General features: G+C 43.1%; 1 protein-coding gene across 1 annotated transcript in view; it reads left to right on the forward strand.

Moving 5' to 3' along the window:
- Nucleotides 1-3144, forward strand: part of LOC115373584 (semaphorin-7A) — a 36884-nt gene extending 33740 nt beyond the window's left edge. Inside the window, exons 12-14 of the mRNA XM_030072069.1 lie at nucleotides 78-250; nucleotides 965-1020; nucleotides 2666-3144. Coding sequence (XP_029927929.1) covers nucleotides 78-250; nucleotides 965-1020; nucleotides 2666-3012 — 576 coding nt within the window. The 3' untranslated portion in view covers nucleotides 3013-3144. The remainder of the gene's footprint in view (nucleotides 1-77; nucleotides 251-964; nucleotides 1021-2665) is intronic.
- Nucleotides 3145-18083: the final 14939 nt, after the last annotated feature.

Raw genomic sequence — 18083 nt, forward strand, 5'->3', positions numbered from 1 at the left:
TTCTGATCCAGTTTTGTTTCATCATAAAACAAGCATCCCATTTGTTCTCACTACATAGCCTATATTCTCCTATGCAGGGCCATCTTTATGTTGGCACAGCGATGGAGGTCCAGAGACTGCCGCTGGCTGACTGCAGTCGCTATGGCGACACATGCAGGGAGTGCATCCTTTCTCGGGATCCGTACTGCGGCTGGGACAGGGCCAGGAGGAGGTGCATCGCCATCCCCCCTGGATACAACATCAGCACCGGGTATGATCAGACATGATGTCACTCCTGCAGAGCTTCTGCTCGGCTTCTGCAGGGGCTGACGAGGCCGACTTTTACTTTGAAAGAGGTCAGGGTCTTCCGTGTGACTGCACGCGAAGGCAATTTCAAAACCACTGTGCTGTCAGTGCTGTCAGATCTGAGGCACAAATCTTCAATAAGCGTGTGAGTGTTTTTTTTTTTTTCTTTCCAGGAATTTAGAGTAACCTCCTCGCGCTCAGATTGACAAGCATGCAGTTTTGAAATTGTAGCATTGGATTTGCGATTGATTTCTCACGCCCTGCAGCTATGAAACTTGCTCCAACTATAAAGCATCATGTAAACCCTCACTGCACAGAAAGAAAGAAAGAAAGAAAGAAACCACCAATATCGACAGCCGTGCATTTTTATGTAATAGTTTTGACCGAATTTCACCGGGTTGGGACTTATTGTTCTCGCTCCAAAGGATCCTGTGAGTCCTCAGTTCAAGTGAGGGCGTGAAATCGGAAGTATTAAATTGTTCTTGGACGGCACAAGCGCGCAACAATAAGCCGGTGGCTCAATCGGCACCTTTCTTCCTCGCACATTGTTGAATCATTTGTCTGCACATGTTTTAATTTGAGAGTAATAGAGTCTGTGCTGATGTGAGGTTCATAAGCCAGCCATCTGTAAAGCCACGTATTGCCGCTAATTCTTTCTCTCTCTATTATTTTCCAACAGGGCACTCACTCAGAATCTGGACCAGTCGAATGCCTCCGTTTGCGGGGAAGCTGCCGGTGAGTGCCTATCTGCTCTCTCCACTCTCTCTGTATCTTAATTAAACCAAAATAGGAACTTTTTCTGAGCAGCTACAGTCAAAAGATGATTATCATATAATTGAGCAGAGTCCACAAACCCACGGGGAGAGTTTTTTATATCAAAGCTTGCCCTGCTTCAAAGCTCAAAGCCAAGTTATAACCTCGACTAATCTTGACAATTAGTCCCCTCTGACGGGAAGGGTATCTCCCCAAGTGATCTGCTCTCTCTGTTGCATATATTTCCTGTTGTGTCAGTGGTGTCACAGTCGTGCCTATGGATCCATTTACAGTAACAAGCCTCGGTCTAACTCCCTGGGAAATAATACTGCACTTTAAAGAGAAATGCGTTTGAATCTTTTAACTGATATCTCCCAAACGAGGGACTTTTAGGTCGGCTACTGAACGTTTACAGCGCCAGATCTCGAGTTACTTTTCTGTTTGTGGGAACCCGAAGAGCGAGGCCCGCTGAAATGCAAATGCAAATCCATGCAACCAATCACTTTCACAAAACTTTTCTCATTTTTTATTCTGTTATTATTCTTTATTTTAAAGTTTCCATTCAAAAAACAAGACATATGCACTGCGGAACAAAAACTATAACAAGAACTGGTTACAGGCTGAACGGCTGTGTTGTTTTATCAATCAGCGATAGAGACAGAAAGCAGAATAGATTACCTTACATTGCTATTATCGACTTAAACAATATTCCCACAGGTATTTTGTCAGTATCACACTTAGTATTTTAAGTCCCCATGAAATAACCTTCCATCGCTTTTACCTTTTGGAAAAAAATAAAAATCTTTAAGAGTGATATCATGCTCCACCAGCAAGCATAGGTAAAAGTTTCGATCAATAAACCCATCAGATTTTTTTTTTTTTTTTTATAATCCCACCCTCTCCACCAGTTCCATCAAATATGATTGTTTCTCTCCATATCTGATATCCTACTGGATTTTAAACTTCATTCTTGATATGATGTTTGTGATTGGATTGTGGACATTAAGGGCATTTTAACAATGCACATTTTTTCAAAACACACCATCGTTTTTATGGTATAAACCTGACCTCGAACTATGTAAGTAAGTCAGTGCAGGTTAGTTTCCTCAGTCACATGAGCTGCTCTAACGTCTCTAATAAAAACTGTATCTGTGGTCATGCCTCCCCTAAGACGTGTATTTTCAGCAGCACAGACGCTACCGAATGATCATGGAAATATTACAGGGATATTATAGGAATATTATAGGAACACAGCAGGCAGCAGTGTGTCTCTATGATCCTCTTGCTCTTCTGCGACGACACATTGCCTCTTGTCTCTTTGATCATGAAGGCGACGCTGCTCTTTAGAGTATACAGGCCACAATTTACTATAGAATTAAGTGTTTACAGTACATAATTTGGGGAATATTACAGATCCAATCCAATCAGATCAACTACAAATCCCTCTGCTACTTCAGCACCACGGACAGCACCGTGGATTTATCATATAATTTAGGTATAAACTCTAACCTCAGTCAGATGAAGGATCAGTGAGAAAATCAAGAAAGTAAGATGCCATTTCATGGGATCTTTCAAAAGACAGACCTCTTATTTTGGAGTAAAACTCTTCGTTTCTGCCCCCCTGCAGCTCTGAAGCAGCGTAAAACCTCCCCCAGAGAAGTGGTGGTGCAGTCGAACACCTCCGTCTTCCTCCCGTGCCCCGTGCGCTCCTTCCACGCCACCTACCGCTGGGAGAAGGACAACTGCAAGAGGGACTACCCCTGTGTGTTCTCTGGGGACTCCTGCGTCCTGGGACCCGTTGTGGACACGCCCCTAAAGGAGGGCGTCTTCCGCTGCATGGCCACCGAGGACGGATTCAGGGTGGAGGTCATCTCCTACAGGCTGGTGTACAACGGCGGGCCCCTGGCGGCCTCCCTGGCCTCCACCTTGGGGCCGTCGCTCCTGCTCGCCGCAGCCGCCCTGTGGCTCCTGTAACTGCAGCTAATGCTAATGCTAACCCCCTCATCCTTATTGGCTCCCGATGACAGGAAAGACGAGGAGCCGCCGGTACAAGGTTAGGTTCGCAGAGCATTGAAGTGGTTGGGCTGTACAGTGACTTCGATTCACTTTTCCTTCTTGCCCTTTTTTCCCCCCTGTACAAATTTAAAGAAACAAAACAAACAAACAAAAAAATATCCTTTCAGTCCGGAAAATGCCAGGGAATGAATGATCCGATTCATTATTTCTCAGTGTAAAACAACATTTTTGCAAGCTGTCTCAACAATTTGTATGCATCAGAACTTGGAAACGCATACGGTAATATTCAAACTCACGTGGCTAGGGGTTGCTGTCTTGAGAATTTTATCTAGATTCAACAACGATAAGTGCTTTGCGAACCTTGCCTCTCTTGACTCAAAAGATCAATCCTATGAGTCGGGCAAAAAAAAGAAACACCAATACCAGGCCAATTCTTTTTACCGTTTCTCTTATTTTGAAATCTACTTGATTGTGCTTATTTGTGAATATGTAAACCTTTAATACTGCTCTCTCATCTACACATACATCTTGTTGAACTCCATCAGTATAGCTCATTAGTATTTAGAAAAAATGTCTGGTATTGAGATTTAAAAAGCCTTAACACTTCTGGGACATATAATACCCCTAAGCACAATTTTGCAGTTGAGGCAGAACACTGCAGACCCGGTTGGACTCGGCGCTATAATTGGTGCGGCTGAGTCTGAACGAAAACGCTGGGAGGAAGTGTCAGCTTTTTGACAGGAAGTAGGCGGATGGGCAAGAGCTCATTCTCGAACATCACTGTGTCTCAGCACCTCCTCCTCAGACAAGGCCGTGTTTTTTTTTTGCATCTTTTTATCAGATGGTATCAGACATCGTTATTACGCCTTGTTCACAGCTTTGTCCGTTGTTTTTACACGCTTTTCATCCTCTCCCCCCAGAGCACCGGAGCAAAGCACTCGCTCTCTTGCGGCACGGGAATGTGCGACAGCGTCTATCCCCCCCCACTTTTTTGACGCAAATTTACCTGAATAAGCCCACCCTGTAAAATGAACACATTTCAGAAGGAAAATCTCAAGTGAAACAATAACAGTCAAAGAATAATCATCACCATCACTGTGTCTATCAACTCCACTCTGAGTGTGGCAGTCAGTCGTATTTTCTGTTTATTCATTTATAAGAAAAAGATATTGGTTGCAAGTTATTTTCAAAAACCAACAGTGGAATTTATCTTTTTTTTTTTTTTTTTTTTTTTTTTTTTTTTGAGACTTCAGGGTATGTTGGCGGCATGTTGCCAGAGCGAAAGCCGGAGAAATCCCAAGTATCTGTCAGCCGCTGGGAAGCCGAGCCGACGCTGACAAAGGCGCCCCTTAATCCGTTACTGACATCACAAATTGTCCGATCCCTCCTCGACCGGGGATGAGTGACTCCCCGTCTCCGCCGGCCCGACAGTGCATAAAGATGTGAACAAGGTGTTCCGCGAACGCATTTTCAATAAATATATACTTTCATGATCATTTACAAGGGCAGGCGAAGCGAACAAGGAACTGCACAGACGATGTAGTCGAGTTGCATTTCGTAGTTTGTCAGGAGAAAAAAAAAAAAAAAAAAAAGGCTTGTACTTATACCCGTGAAGTATGTTATGTATTTTATTGCTCCGCCAATGCTGATTCCTACCATTGCTGCCTACGTATGTGACGGTTTGTCTTGATGGTTCGGGGTTTAATGCCATAGTTAATAACATGTTGATGTAACCAGTGGCTGTGTTCACATTACAGGCCTGAGTGCCCAAGTCCTACATTTTGCTCAGATCTGATTTTTTTTTTTTTTTTTTTTTTTTTGTTATCTTCACTGTTCTCATTCCTGTTTGGAAAGTGACCAACATCAGTGGTTTTGCCAGTTCACCTTTTCAAAGGGTCAAAATCTGTAAGCCACGGTTTGGTTTGCATCACAGTTTGGCTCGAAAACGCACACCAAGAATACCGGAAAAATGTGAAGGGGGCCTTTTGCCGAACTTCTGTAAAGGTTGTGTGAAGTAGCAGCAGAAACATTTCAGAGAAGTCGCTTATTAGGCTGAATGTTATTAATCAAACGCTAGAATGTGCTTGTGTCCAAAAACAAGAACTGTGGTGTGGAAGAAAAAAAACGAGGACGCAAAAATCACAGGTTTTCAGTTTTTTTGGTAGAAAATCTGACATCGGTTTGTAGGGACCTCTGGCCTGAGACGACCTGCATGACAACAGATGACATCTCATCTGTAATGACAGCAAATCACGGAGGCTGAGAGTGAAATTACAGTCCAAGTGTCAATTTGCAGTGACGAGGCGTCGAGCGTCACTTCGAGCGCGGTCGGCTGGTGAAGACGCCGACTCCCACGGTTGCCGTCGTCGTCTGCATCTTTTTCTGAAGGGCACCGCGACGAAGTGACAAACCACATGAATCCCAGTCTGACCAGTCAGACTCCGGTCACGTTGCTGCATATCAGACACATATTAGGAAGATGTTGAAATAATGTGGCCCGAATCAGAATAGAAAAGCTTTAGTTTCCTTGTGTTTTCTGGTGTTCAAACTGCTGACAAACAGTCAAAACTGGGTCACATGTAGGCAAAAAAAAAAAAAAAAAAAAAAAATCAGATTTGAGCCATTACCACCTATAATGTGAGCCTCGCCACTGAGTGCTTCACATTTGCCTCTCTCCCCAGGGACATTGGTGCAGATATCCTAAAAAAATGGTTATTTTTCATACTTGTATCTCTATGCTGTGAAACAAAAGGCTTGACAGATTTCGACAAGATCCCTCACTGAAGTGCAGCAGCAACCACAACCAGCAGCAGCCACAGTCTGACGAGAGAGAGAGAGAGAGAGAGAGGGAGGGATAGGGGCTTGCAGGATTAAAAATCACAGACACACACACACACAAAATAAAATTATATAAAATAAAATCCTGCAGCATCTTTTCACCCAAGCGCTCGTAACCCGACCTCAGATTAGATATTACCAATGCTCGTGCATGCTGACTGAGGTGCAAAGCTGATTGCAAAAAAAAAAAAAAAAAAAAAAAATAACAATGCAGTTGTACTACTTCAGCAGCACCGACACAAGTGGTGCGCCGAACCTTATGAATACTAATGAGCCGACTGAAAAAGTAGGCTTGTTCAGTGATGAATTATGCAATGGATTAGCATGTCCTCCCGAGCTTTGAAAATTACCATCAAGTAATGTTACATAAATCTGGCCGTGCCGAGCTAACCGCACTGACAGAAATGTCATTAATAGCTAATTACACGATGGAGGCAGCTCGCCACGCACCGCGAGGAGAGACTCTGTTCTACAAGTCCACGTTGCGGGTGCAGGAAGTTTACATCGAGATGTGTGTGTGTGTGTGTGTGTGAGAGAGTCCAGGCTCGGGGTGTCTCTCTCCGGGCTCGGTTGTGTGTGTGTGTTGCTGCGTGCACAGGATTGAGGATCTGCTTGCTGCATTGCACTGACGCGGGCTACTGACTGTGCCAAAACGACGCTGTGTTGAGCCGCCTCATCCGCCCCGCGCTCCCGCTTCTTCGGTTCCTTCTGCAAAGTCCCCTCGCTCCTCAGCTCGCATACTTTCTTATCCCAAACATGACTTTTTTTCCCCCCAACGCACGCTCGGAGCATATTCCTGTGAGCAGTCTTCCCCCCACACACACACAAACACACAAACAGAAACAAACACAAGCCCATCATGCATATTAATCTCTGTCTTTTTGTCACCAACAGGACGGGAAATTAACACCAGCCACCGGCCAATTAGCTGGTAAATATTAAATTAGGTAAATTAGCCAATGCTACCAGCCAGTCTGGCAGGTAACCAAGAGAACACACACACACACACACACATGCAAAGAGCCATTTTCCTGTGTAATCGCACCTATTTATTGTTTGTGCCGTTGCATTTCGAAGTAAGAAAGCTGTGATGGGAAGCCGTGCAGAGACGCTCAAGCTCGAGCCGAGGCTAATAAGGGCGTAATGAGGCGCTGTCGGCCATTGCCGCCGCGTGGTGCGAGCTCTCCGTTTCGCCGGTGAGACCGATGCACTGCAAAAACGCAATATCTTACCAAGATTATTTGTCTTATTTCAAGTCAAAAATGTCTTATTTCTAGTCAAAATATCTCATTACACTTAAAATAAGACATGATCACCTCAGAAGTAACTTGTTTTTAGACAATTTTCATTTGTTTCAAGTGAAAATTCACTTGAAACAAATGAAAATTTGCTTGTTTCATTGGCAAAATTTGCCAGTGGAAAAAGTGAAAATTTTGAGATATTTTGACTAGAAATAAGACATTTTTGACTTGAAATAAGACAAATATTCTTGGTGAGATTTTGAGTTTTTGCAGTGTGACCTCGTGTCGGAGCCGATGGTGTTTGTCGTCCGAGGCCGTCGCGAGGAGCCGGCGCCTCTCTCTCTCTTCGCCATCCTGCACTTTACTCACCGGTCATCCTCAACGCCACAGGTCTTTGCTTTAATGTCCGCGCGCCCCTTTGGCTTGTACACGGATTTAAAACATCAAACATCTCGTCTCTCCGCCACGTTCGAGTCCTTCGCACGGCTGCTACATCGAATTCAGATTGCGGTCCGCTCGCATCCGACAGCCTGAGAGGCGACTCTCCTTCAAAGCAAAGCTCTTGATTTGCCTTCAGGAAACCATTTAGGTAAATCGTGCCATCTGCTCCAAATGAATCGACGTCGAGTAAAGTGGGTCGTTGTTTTGTTTTGCTCTGGGGTTTTTTGAGTGTCAAGTACTGTACATGATGTGTGCCAAAATTCTGTGTCTTGATATATCTTATTTTAAAAGTAACATGCCAAACTCTATTAAAAAAAAAAAAAGAGATTTATATCGGCGCCATGCCAGTCTAATGCCACCTCATAACATGTATTTTTAAATAACATATCTATAGTGCAATAGATATTCATGTAACAAATCCATAATGACATGTGTTTCCCTGAACTGAACATGTGCGGTGAAAATTAATAAAGTATTCAAATAAAGTGTACGGAATTATGTATTTAATTCATTTGAGATGCTGAGAGAAGTGTTTATACTGTTTCTGTTCCTTTCATGTTGTCCTTTTTTTTTTTTTTTTTTTTTTTTTTTTTCCAAGTGTAGTATTTTATGTTGCTGCTGGCAGTGCCCCCAATCCACCCAGGCATTTGTTCAAGTAATCTAGACAGACAGACGGAGGGAGGGAGGGAGGGAGAATACAGTGTGCATATCAATTTGCAATAAAGTTTAACCTCCAGTTTATGACAAGGACAGGGGGTGTACGGGTGTTTGTGGGACTTCACTCGAGCAGAATATCGTGGAAATGTGCAGATAACACGGAGCACAAAATGGTCGACGCTCGGCTGGAGCTGCCTATCGAGGCGGGGAAGGTTCAGTTCGGCGCCATCTGCTGGTGAGACGTGGTGAGAGGCTGCGGCCCGTTCACCGTCTGAACCCGCCGCCTGACACGAAACAGAAATGAGGCCTCCGCTCGTCATTTCTGGTGTCAGTTTTTATCAGAGTTTCCGTTTTCTCTCTCGACGCCGCGGCCTCGACCTCGGCCTGTCACAGCGCCGGCGTTAGAGTCGAGAGCGCCGCGCACCGAGGCGGCAAAACCAGCAGTCAGCTCCGCTAATCAGAAATGGACTGGAACAGCGGCCGGTAGTCAGCCCATCAGTCAGAGGTGTCACATCAGCACCATTTGAGAAGTAAACCCCTCCCCCCGCTTGCTCTTATTGACTAATCTGCACGTTTCACTTGGGCAGCGAGTCAACAGCCGTCAGTTTGAACACATTCATCATGTAATAATAATAATAATAATAATAATAAAACTTCATTTGTATAGCACCTTTCATACAAGAGTTGCAGCTCAAAGTGCTTCACAATAAAAAGAAGAACATTTGAAAACACATGAAATAAAACATTAGAAAGAATAAAACACAGCACAGGGTGGAATTAAAAAGAAAAGGCTAAAATTGAAATAAAATTTGAAATAAGACAAAAGTTGCAAATAAAACAATAAAAGACAACAGTGTGGAATAAAATAGGAGCTAGTTAAAGGCTGGAGTGAAAAGGTGGGTCTTTAATCTTCTTTTAAAGATGTCTAGTGAGCTGGCTTCCCTGATGTCCAAAGGTAGTGTGTTCCAAAGCTCAGGGGCGTTAGTAATAAAGGCCGCTCAAGTAAATCGTCTTCCTTTTCACTAACAATACGTTTTTGTTTTTCGGTCACACATAAGTGAAAAGGGGATGTTGTTTACCTCTGACAGTTTCGGGGGTAACTTCCTCCTTCCTCAGAAAGCGTCCAGCTGACAGCCGGCCAACACCAGCCGTCAGTCCCACGTCTGATCGAGGCTTTATAGTCAATATCTCCATATTGACACAGGACTTCCTCTGTTGACACGCCGCTCAATTAAATCGCAAAGATCAGCCGGTGAAATCGGTGGTTTACCTTTTCAGGTTGTGATCCTGATTCTGCATCGAGTGTGTTCCGATTTTCTTCCATTGCAAATAGCAGCCACCACTGATGAGACTGAACTGGACGTATCTGCTGGAGAATAATCAGCGTCAACAGTAAGATGGTGGTGGCAGGCCCGTAGCAACAAGGCAAGCAAACCAAGCAATTGCCTGGGGCCCCGAGCTGGCCGGGGGCCCCCAGGCAGCGACTGGTTCTGAACTAAATGCAACGACAAACTGTGTGAGTGCCCCTTTAAATTCTGTGATGCTCAATGCAGGATGAAAGTGCAACGACACACAAGGGGGCCCCTCCTCACTAGTTGCTGAGAGTAGCCTGCCACTGGCTCCCACCAGCCAAGTGTGTGATTTCTGCAACCACAAAAAATGAAAAAGTTTTATGTTTCTGTGGTCCAGGGGTGTCAGCGGCGGCCGAGGAAAGGGGGGCCCTCTAAGTCGATTTTGCTTGGGCCCCCCGAATTCCTTGAGACGGCCCTGGGTGGTGGTTAACAGGGACAAGATATTGAAATTCAATATATTGCACAACATAAGGTGTGTTATGCAGGATGGAGCTCATGAATCCTGAGGAGACGGGTCGCAGTGAAGGTCAGTTTTCTCAGCGAAGTGTATTTAACTTTGTTTCCGGCTGTGGAAACTTTGACAGACTCTGATGACGGCTCTCGCTGAGAACATGAAGAAGCGTGTCAATCATACATATTGTGGCTGCAGAGAAGTTAACTGCGATATCGGGTACATTTTACGATGTTTAGCGAATGCCTTCTAGAGAGGTTTGTGTCTCACAAAGAAAATCCAGAGTCCAGAGCAGAACCATATTTTCTTGTCCATGAACTTTTCTGTTAAGCATCTTGCGTTTGCAGGAATGTGAATCATGTGTCAGATCATATTGTGAGGAGAGAAATCATCCCATCACTAAATAGTTTTATTAATTAGCAGTGATGGGAGTAACGGCGTTATAAATAAACAGCGTTACTTTTATCAGTAAAGAGTAATCAAAGAAGTTGCTGTTGCCCCCGTTACAACGCCGTTACCGTTACTGACAATAAAATGCGCCGTTACTAGGCTGTAGCTGAGCTCACTGATGCAGGCTTCAACCGAGCAGGCTCTCTGTCAGCAATCACAGTTGCTTAAGCCCTGGATCTTTCTTCAAAAGCCCCGCATCTTTTTAGCTTTATTATTATTATTATTATTATTATTATTTTATTATCTTATTCAGAAAATGTGCGTCTTGTGGAGAAAAAGCGGTGTGTCAATTTTCAAACCGGTCAGACTTTGCAGTTTTTCGTAACTTATCAACATGCATGGAGAATGACTGAGCACAAATTACAAGAAGCACATGTGTTCCCTGACGGCAGAGCGGATAGTGTCTCTGCATGCCATACAAAAGACCGGGGGTTCAATTCCCCACTTGGACAAGCTGGCATCACCACTTTAAACTATAATGAATTACTTTTTCAAAGTAACGTGCCCAACACTGACAATGATAGATGAAACTTGACAGCAATGTCCACACTGCAACAGCAATGCAAAAATATATGCATTAATAAGAGGATTTAAGAAAAGAAAAAAGTAATCATAAAAATTACTTTCCAAAGTAACTGAATTACTCTTCTGCAGCAGTAATTGAGTAGTAATCAAAATTACTTTTTTACAGAAGTAATTAGTAATTGTAACTTATTAGTTTTGTGAGTAATTGGTCCCAACACTGTTAATTAGCTTAAGCATTCAGCAGTCACCGTGAAGTGATCAGTTCCTCCCTAAACCTGCACAGACACTCTCCACACTTCCTGACTTCACACACTGTTGGCCAGATGCCAAGGACCTCCAATATGGCGGCCAGAGGGGATGTGTCAGTGTGATGCTGTGGTGAAACACACACACACACACACACACACACACACAGCAGGTAATGACAGTGACATCACACAAAACACAGCAAATTCCATCATTTCTTAAATCAAATCAGTGTTTTGATTAAGAGCTCTCGGTCAAAGTGACTTGATCTATTTCACCTGACAGCCCGTGCTTCTTCAAGTCTTGGCTTGAAACACACACACACACACACACACACACACACACACACACACACACACACACAGCTAACCCTAATGCAGGTCAGTCGGGGCTCATCACACTGTTTTTACCAGACGTTACAGGAGTGTGTTGCACAAGTCAAGTCCTGACGGTAACACCCACCAACAAAGAGGTGTCATTGTCCAGGATCGTGACTGTGTCTTTGTCTCCTGCCAGCTCACCGTGTCTCAGCACTTTTCACACACACACACACACACACACACACACACACATACACAGACACACACACCGTCCTGTCCCTCTGTCTCCGTGCTCAACCTGTCATCAAACACACCCACAGTTAATTCAGTGAGGGAGCCCCCGCCCCTCCCTCTCTGTGCAGCTGGTGTGGAAAATCATTTTCTGGAAACAAACACACACACGCGCACACACACACATACACACAAACACAGACACACACAAGCGCACACATGCATATGCATACTTTTGCACATGCACACACACACACACACACACACTTTCAGGTGACTCACAGCAAAACACCTACATATGTCAATCCTGCCTGTGACTACTCTCACTTGCACGCACGCACGCACGCACACACACACACACACACACCAGAAACCTATTTCAAATTCCAAACACACAACCAAATGACGATGCACTTATCATATTTCCCTTCACCTTGCGGATTAATAAGTTAAAAATTGTCAAATGACGATTGAATATTGACTAGTAGCACACACACACACACACACACACACACACACACACACAATGTTTGTATTGTGTTCATCAGCTCTTCTTCTTAACCCCTGCCAAGTTTTTTTTTCTTTTTTTTCTTAATTATTAATTTTTAATGTCAAACAATTAGACTTCAGAGAGCAGTGAAAGTTTTCCTCTCACTTCTGCCTGAGAGATATTTTCTGAAAAAAAAAAAAAAAAAAAAAAAAAGTGCTGTTGGAGGCTGTTCTCAGTAGAGAACTGAGCTGCCTCTGGCATTTTCCACATTCCTAAGCAAAACACACACACACACACACACACTCCCCCACACACACACACTCCCACAAACACACACACAGAGAGAGAGAGAGGGATAACAGAGCGGAGAGCGTCGGTGCCAAGCCGTCCGGTCTTGAGTCACTTCTTGCAACATTTTCGGGCAGACAGCGCTGACACACACGCTGCAGAGAGACGGGCTGCGAGAGGGAAACCTGAGCACCGAGTGTGACCGCTCCTCTCCCCTCACACGCTCTCCGGGTGAGTTCTGCTCCTCTTGTCTGTTTTCCAAGTTTCTGATCGTCTCTGTGAAAACATGCACACCTCCATCAGGGCAGCAGCTAAAGATTCATTTTAAAACTCAATCTCGCCTCCTTGTTCACTGAATCAATTGTGCTCCATCTCTTTAAATGTCAAAAATATTGAAAAACACCCCAAACAAGTTTCCAGAGTATTGATTGTATCATGATAAAGAAAAAAAAAAGAGAGAAAAGAGACAGAGGCAAACAAATGTTGACGTTGTGAATCTGAAACCAGCAGATGTTTGGTATCTTTACTTAAAAAATGACTAAAATGATTACTCACTTTTCAAAATTTTGATTGGGTAATTTTCTGTTGATTGATTAGTTGATTAATGGACAAATTGTTCAGCACTAACACTTTATAGTACAAACTTATTATAGCATCATAAAAATACTAATTATGAAGTTACAAAGTGCCTCACAGAGATAAAAGCAGTTATCATCATTGATCCTTCAGTCATGATGTTCGGAGTAAAACGCCTCATGAAGTGTTTCTGGTTTCCGGGCACGACCATGTGATGGACTCGGCTCTGTGCGTGTAAACAGAGAGATCAGACTTTGACTAAAGGGTGAGTCATCTGTCCGTCCGTCGTCACTCATCATTTTGTGGAGACTCTTCCCTCCGTTCGGTCTAAACGCTCGTCCAGAGGTGATGTTGTCCTGCGGAGACGCCAGGCAGAGGACGCTCTCTGTCCTCTGTCCCCTGTGTGGCGTCAGAGCGGACAGGACGTGAAGACATCAGCCGCACGACATGCAGCAACAGGCCGCTTGCATTTTAGAGTTTTACTTTGTAAACACTTTCCTGACACAGGGCAGCTTTGGAGGCAGAAAAAAAAAAAAAAACATCTCAAAAACAGTTTTTTGAGGTGGGAGGAAAGTGAGATGGTTCACTCGGACTCCTGGAAAAAAACACAAGGTCATCTCTGTGCCAAAACTAACCCCTCAGCTCTGATCATCAAAATGGATTTTGATGCTTTTCCTTCAGTTTTGGCTGTTTGATGTTTGACGGCACTTTTCATAAACCCCAATCAGACCGACCGTTAGAAAAGAGCTGGTGATTATTTAATTAATGAATAAAAAGGATTTAATTAGCGTATAAAATAGAGTTCAAGGCACGCCCACACTTCCTCCTCTCCCAGATCTCCACATGCATGTGCGTTTTAGAGCGTACACACACACACACACACACTTCCTTTCTTGTATGCAACCCCTGAGGGAGCCTCTCCCCAGAAGATGTTTTTACCGCAGGGAACCATACTTATTGGAAATTCTAAGACACACACACACACTTTCACTGGTGACGTTTTGCCCCGCCCCCCTACGCTTTAGCCACGCCCCCTTTCATAACTCATTAACCGTTTCTCGTAAACACTTACAGGAGGTGTCACCGGTTTCAGCAGAGACTTTCCATTTCAACGGTCAGATGATCAAAACTTGCGATGTTCACGTGAACTTCATTTGATAAAAAGATCTAACACAGCGTTAAGTGACAATATATGTGTTATTATTGCACAAGGTTAATTAACATGTAACGCAAACAGCAAGAGGGTTGGGGTGAATGTAGTTTTTTTTTCTTCCACTAATAAAATGACATTTGGCATATTTGTCCGAGATGCTGTACGTCTGGTCTCACGTAAGGTTTTCAGAATCCATAAAAAAGTAGTTATGAAGTATGAATAGCTAACATAAGCTTGGGACATGACATCAAATTAAGAGCTCATGTGGGAATATTGTAAACGTTGGGATTTTAAAAATGTTCAAACGCTGTGTTCCCAGTGTTTTAGTGGTAAGAGTGCCTGTCTTACCTCCTGTCTGTCTCACTCGGCTTCAGTCTGATGTCATTTATAGTCCAGTCATTTTATGAAAAAACCTAGGACAAATTGCAAGAGAAGCAAACTCAACTGATTTTGGATCCTCAGTTTGTCCTGAGTGAGGGAAAAAAAAGTCCCAAGGAATCCCATTGGTGGAAAGTTTTGAAAATCACCTATTTATGACCATATAATACCAAAAAACACGGTTTTTAACACACAGGGGAAAGGGGTTCGAAATTTTACTTTCAGATATCACTATAAAAATTCACAAGTTGATTACACACACAAAGACAAGAAAAAAAGTCAATTACAAGTTCTTCGAATTATTCTGTTTACACATGCATATCACACATTATCTGATTTGATATGCGCTAATAAGGAATATAAGGAATAAATGCCAGAAGAGACATTTAAACAGTGAATTAAAAGGTTACTATATATATATAGTAACCTTGAATTAAAAGATTACTATATAACAGTGAATTAAAAGGTTACTATATATATAGTAACCTTTTAATTCACTGTTTAAATATCTGTTCTGGCATTTATTCCTTATATTCCTTATTAGCGCATATCCAATCAGATAATGTGTGATATGCATGTGTAAACAGAATAATTCTGAGAACTTGTAATTGACTTTTTTTCTTGTCTTTGTGTGTGCAATCAACTTGTGAATTTTTATAGTGATATCTGAAAGTAAAATTTTGAACCCCTTTCCCCTGTGTGTTAAAAACAGTGTTTTTTGGTATTATATGGTCATATAGAGGTGATTTTCAAAACTTTCCACCAATGGGATTCCTTGGGACTTTTTTCCCCTCACTCAGGACAAACTGAGGATACAAAATCAGTTGAGTTTGCTTCTCTTGCAATTTGTCCTGGGTTGACCCCAATTTTGGCCTAAAATTACTGGACTATTAGCCAGAAGAGCTGTGGTCCTCTGGCTCCGTCCACTGAGGTTTAACTCAGCCACCGTGATTATTTCTGCAGCTGTATTTCACACGGCAAACAGACTGCACACGTGAATCTGAACTTACTATGTGACAAAAAAAGATATTTAAATGTTTGTAAGGAGAGAGCGACAGGTTTTTTGTCTTTGGAAACAAATCCTTTTCATGCATTATAAAACATCAGATGCAATAATGACATAATGCGAGCAATAGGCAACTTCTTTCTGGCAGCGAAATAAAACTTAACTTTTAAAAGGCTGAGGGACTGACACAGATTAGAGATGAATATATTTTTCTTATTGGTTTGAGAAAAAAAAAAAAAAAAAAAAAAAACTGTTTTGACTGCAGGTTTGAGTCCAGTTGGTGTTTCAGTCTTAGTTTTTGATTTGCCATTTGCAGGGAGGATATCCCACCTGAGACCAAACCCAAAACCTGAACTTTCTCTGGGCCAATCGAAGCTCTTCTTACCCCACCGCCTCACTTCGTCATTAACACGGTTAAGGTGAGTGTGTTTTCTCATCCAAATCTCGCTCAGGGTGAAATGAACAGCCAAGTTTTTAAGAAGCTAGTTCTCCACTTAGGCCTTTGCATGTCAGCGATGTTCGAATCCTGAAAAACAAAAACAGTAAACACCCCTCTCCCAAAAAAGGAAAACTGTAAAAGTTCTGGGTGACACAAACAGCCACACTGTGTAAACCAGGATGACCTGCTGGAGGCTAAAATCTTCACAACTTCAGCAAAACTGCAGCTGTGTTTGTGTGCGAGACGTGCAAACACACAGCGTCACAGCACCAACGAGTACAGAGCATTTAATCAGAGAGACGCCATTCATGTGTTGCGTGGCCAGTGGGCACAAAGGCAGCACATGTCAATGAAGTGCTGTTTGCCACCAACTATTGACCGCTGGGTAAATATCAGATGTAATAATAGAGCTCGGAGCTCATTGGATGGCGCCAGTCGCAGCATATCAGACAGATATCATAGTTTAATCAATGATAGAGCCATTCATCATTTCTCTCATAACCTGGTTGCTAATGTACCGTAGATCTAAGCGGCTGAAAACTCACCTGGCACCGTGGAACCAGAGTCTGGATCAGGAGAGAAATCTGACGAAAGATGACATTTATTGTGAACAAGAGAAATGTGAAGTAGATTATATTTTGTTGTGAACAGAAGGAAATCGTCTTGTGGTGCTTAGACCCCAGAGTATAAAGGAAGCCCCCCCCTCCCCAGGAGCCTAGAGATCGGTGCTGGTGATGAGGAGGGTGACAGCTTGATGAAACCTCTGATCGGAGGGTTTGATCCGGCGTCCACAGATGTGTGTCGGCGGGTCACGAGACGCCGCGGCGCTGAGCTGACAGCTTTGTGACAGCAGAGAGACAGAGAGAGGACATTTTTAAAGTTTGACAGCTTACAAGTGATTGAGTACAGGCGAGCGTGTCAGGGTGTGATTGGATGAGGACAGGACTGAGGTAAAGATAGCGGGAAGCGGTGTGCATGTGCAAGGAGATCGTCTTCCTGATTTACCTTTGGCTCAGCTTCAGAGGGAAATCATCTGCACAGCCATCACCACCTGAATACTGCAGCTTTTTTTAGATTCATCAAAAAAGCTGGAAAGAGGTGGCTTTCCCTCGATCTGTCTGTCTGTCTGTCTGTCTGTCTGTCTGTCTGCCAGACATTAAAACAAAACGAAAGATCAAATTTAGTGGGCAGAAGTTGAAGTTGATTAGATTAGGGCACTGATCCGGATCTGAGATTTTGGATCATTTTAATTTTTTTTTTTTTTTTTTTTTTAGGCAAAACTATTACGCTGCACTCAGCATAATATAGTTCTGGCCAGCTTTGTTTGTGCTCTCCTCAGTGTCTTGTAGTTTGCAAAGTGATTTGTTCAAGAGATGTTTTTCACTGTGACATGAGGTTACATGATATGGTAAGTTTCACTTTCTGCTCCACCACCATGCTGTTGCTCAACTTTTGTTTTTTGCTGTTTCTTCATCTTATGTTTTTTTTTTTTTTTTTAATGTGTGTAATACCTTCTTATCTTATAGGCTCTTCTCTTCTGTTTTGATCGTGAAGGATTCTTGTCTATTTTTTGCTTTTATCTTGAGGCACACTCGGTGCCTGTTGATGAAATCTGCTGTATCAATACAGCAGATTTGACTTGACTCCTGCTGCCACACAGCTGCTCAACAAGTCTTATCTTTTGCAGCTACAATTTACTGGAACAGGCCACCTAACCAGCTGATTGAGGTGACTGGATGGTTTTTTAACAGCATCCTGTGTGGTTTTACTTTAGAACCGTCACAAAATATGTATCTGCAGCATTTATGCAGGATCGATGCACAGCGTAAGACTGGTGCCAGTGCCACAACTGTGAATACCAGCTGCGCTCGGAGGGGTTTTCTGTCTCATGCACATTATACAACAATGGCTCTGTCACACTGAAATATTTCCTGCTACGCTCTTTAG

Source organism: Myripristis murdjan, chromosome 16 (genome assembly GCF_902150065.1).
Source record: "Myripristis murdjan chromosome 16, fMyrMur1.1, whole genome shotgun sequence".
In the NCBI taxonomy this organism is placed as follows: domain Eukaryota; kingdom Metazoa; phylum Chordata; class Actinopteri; order Holocentriformes; family Holocentridae; genus Myripristis; species Myripristis murdjan.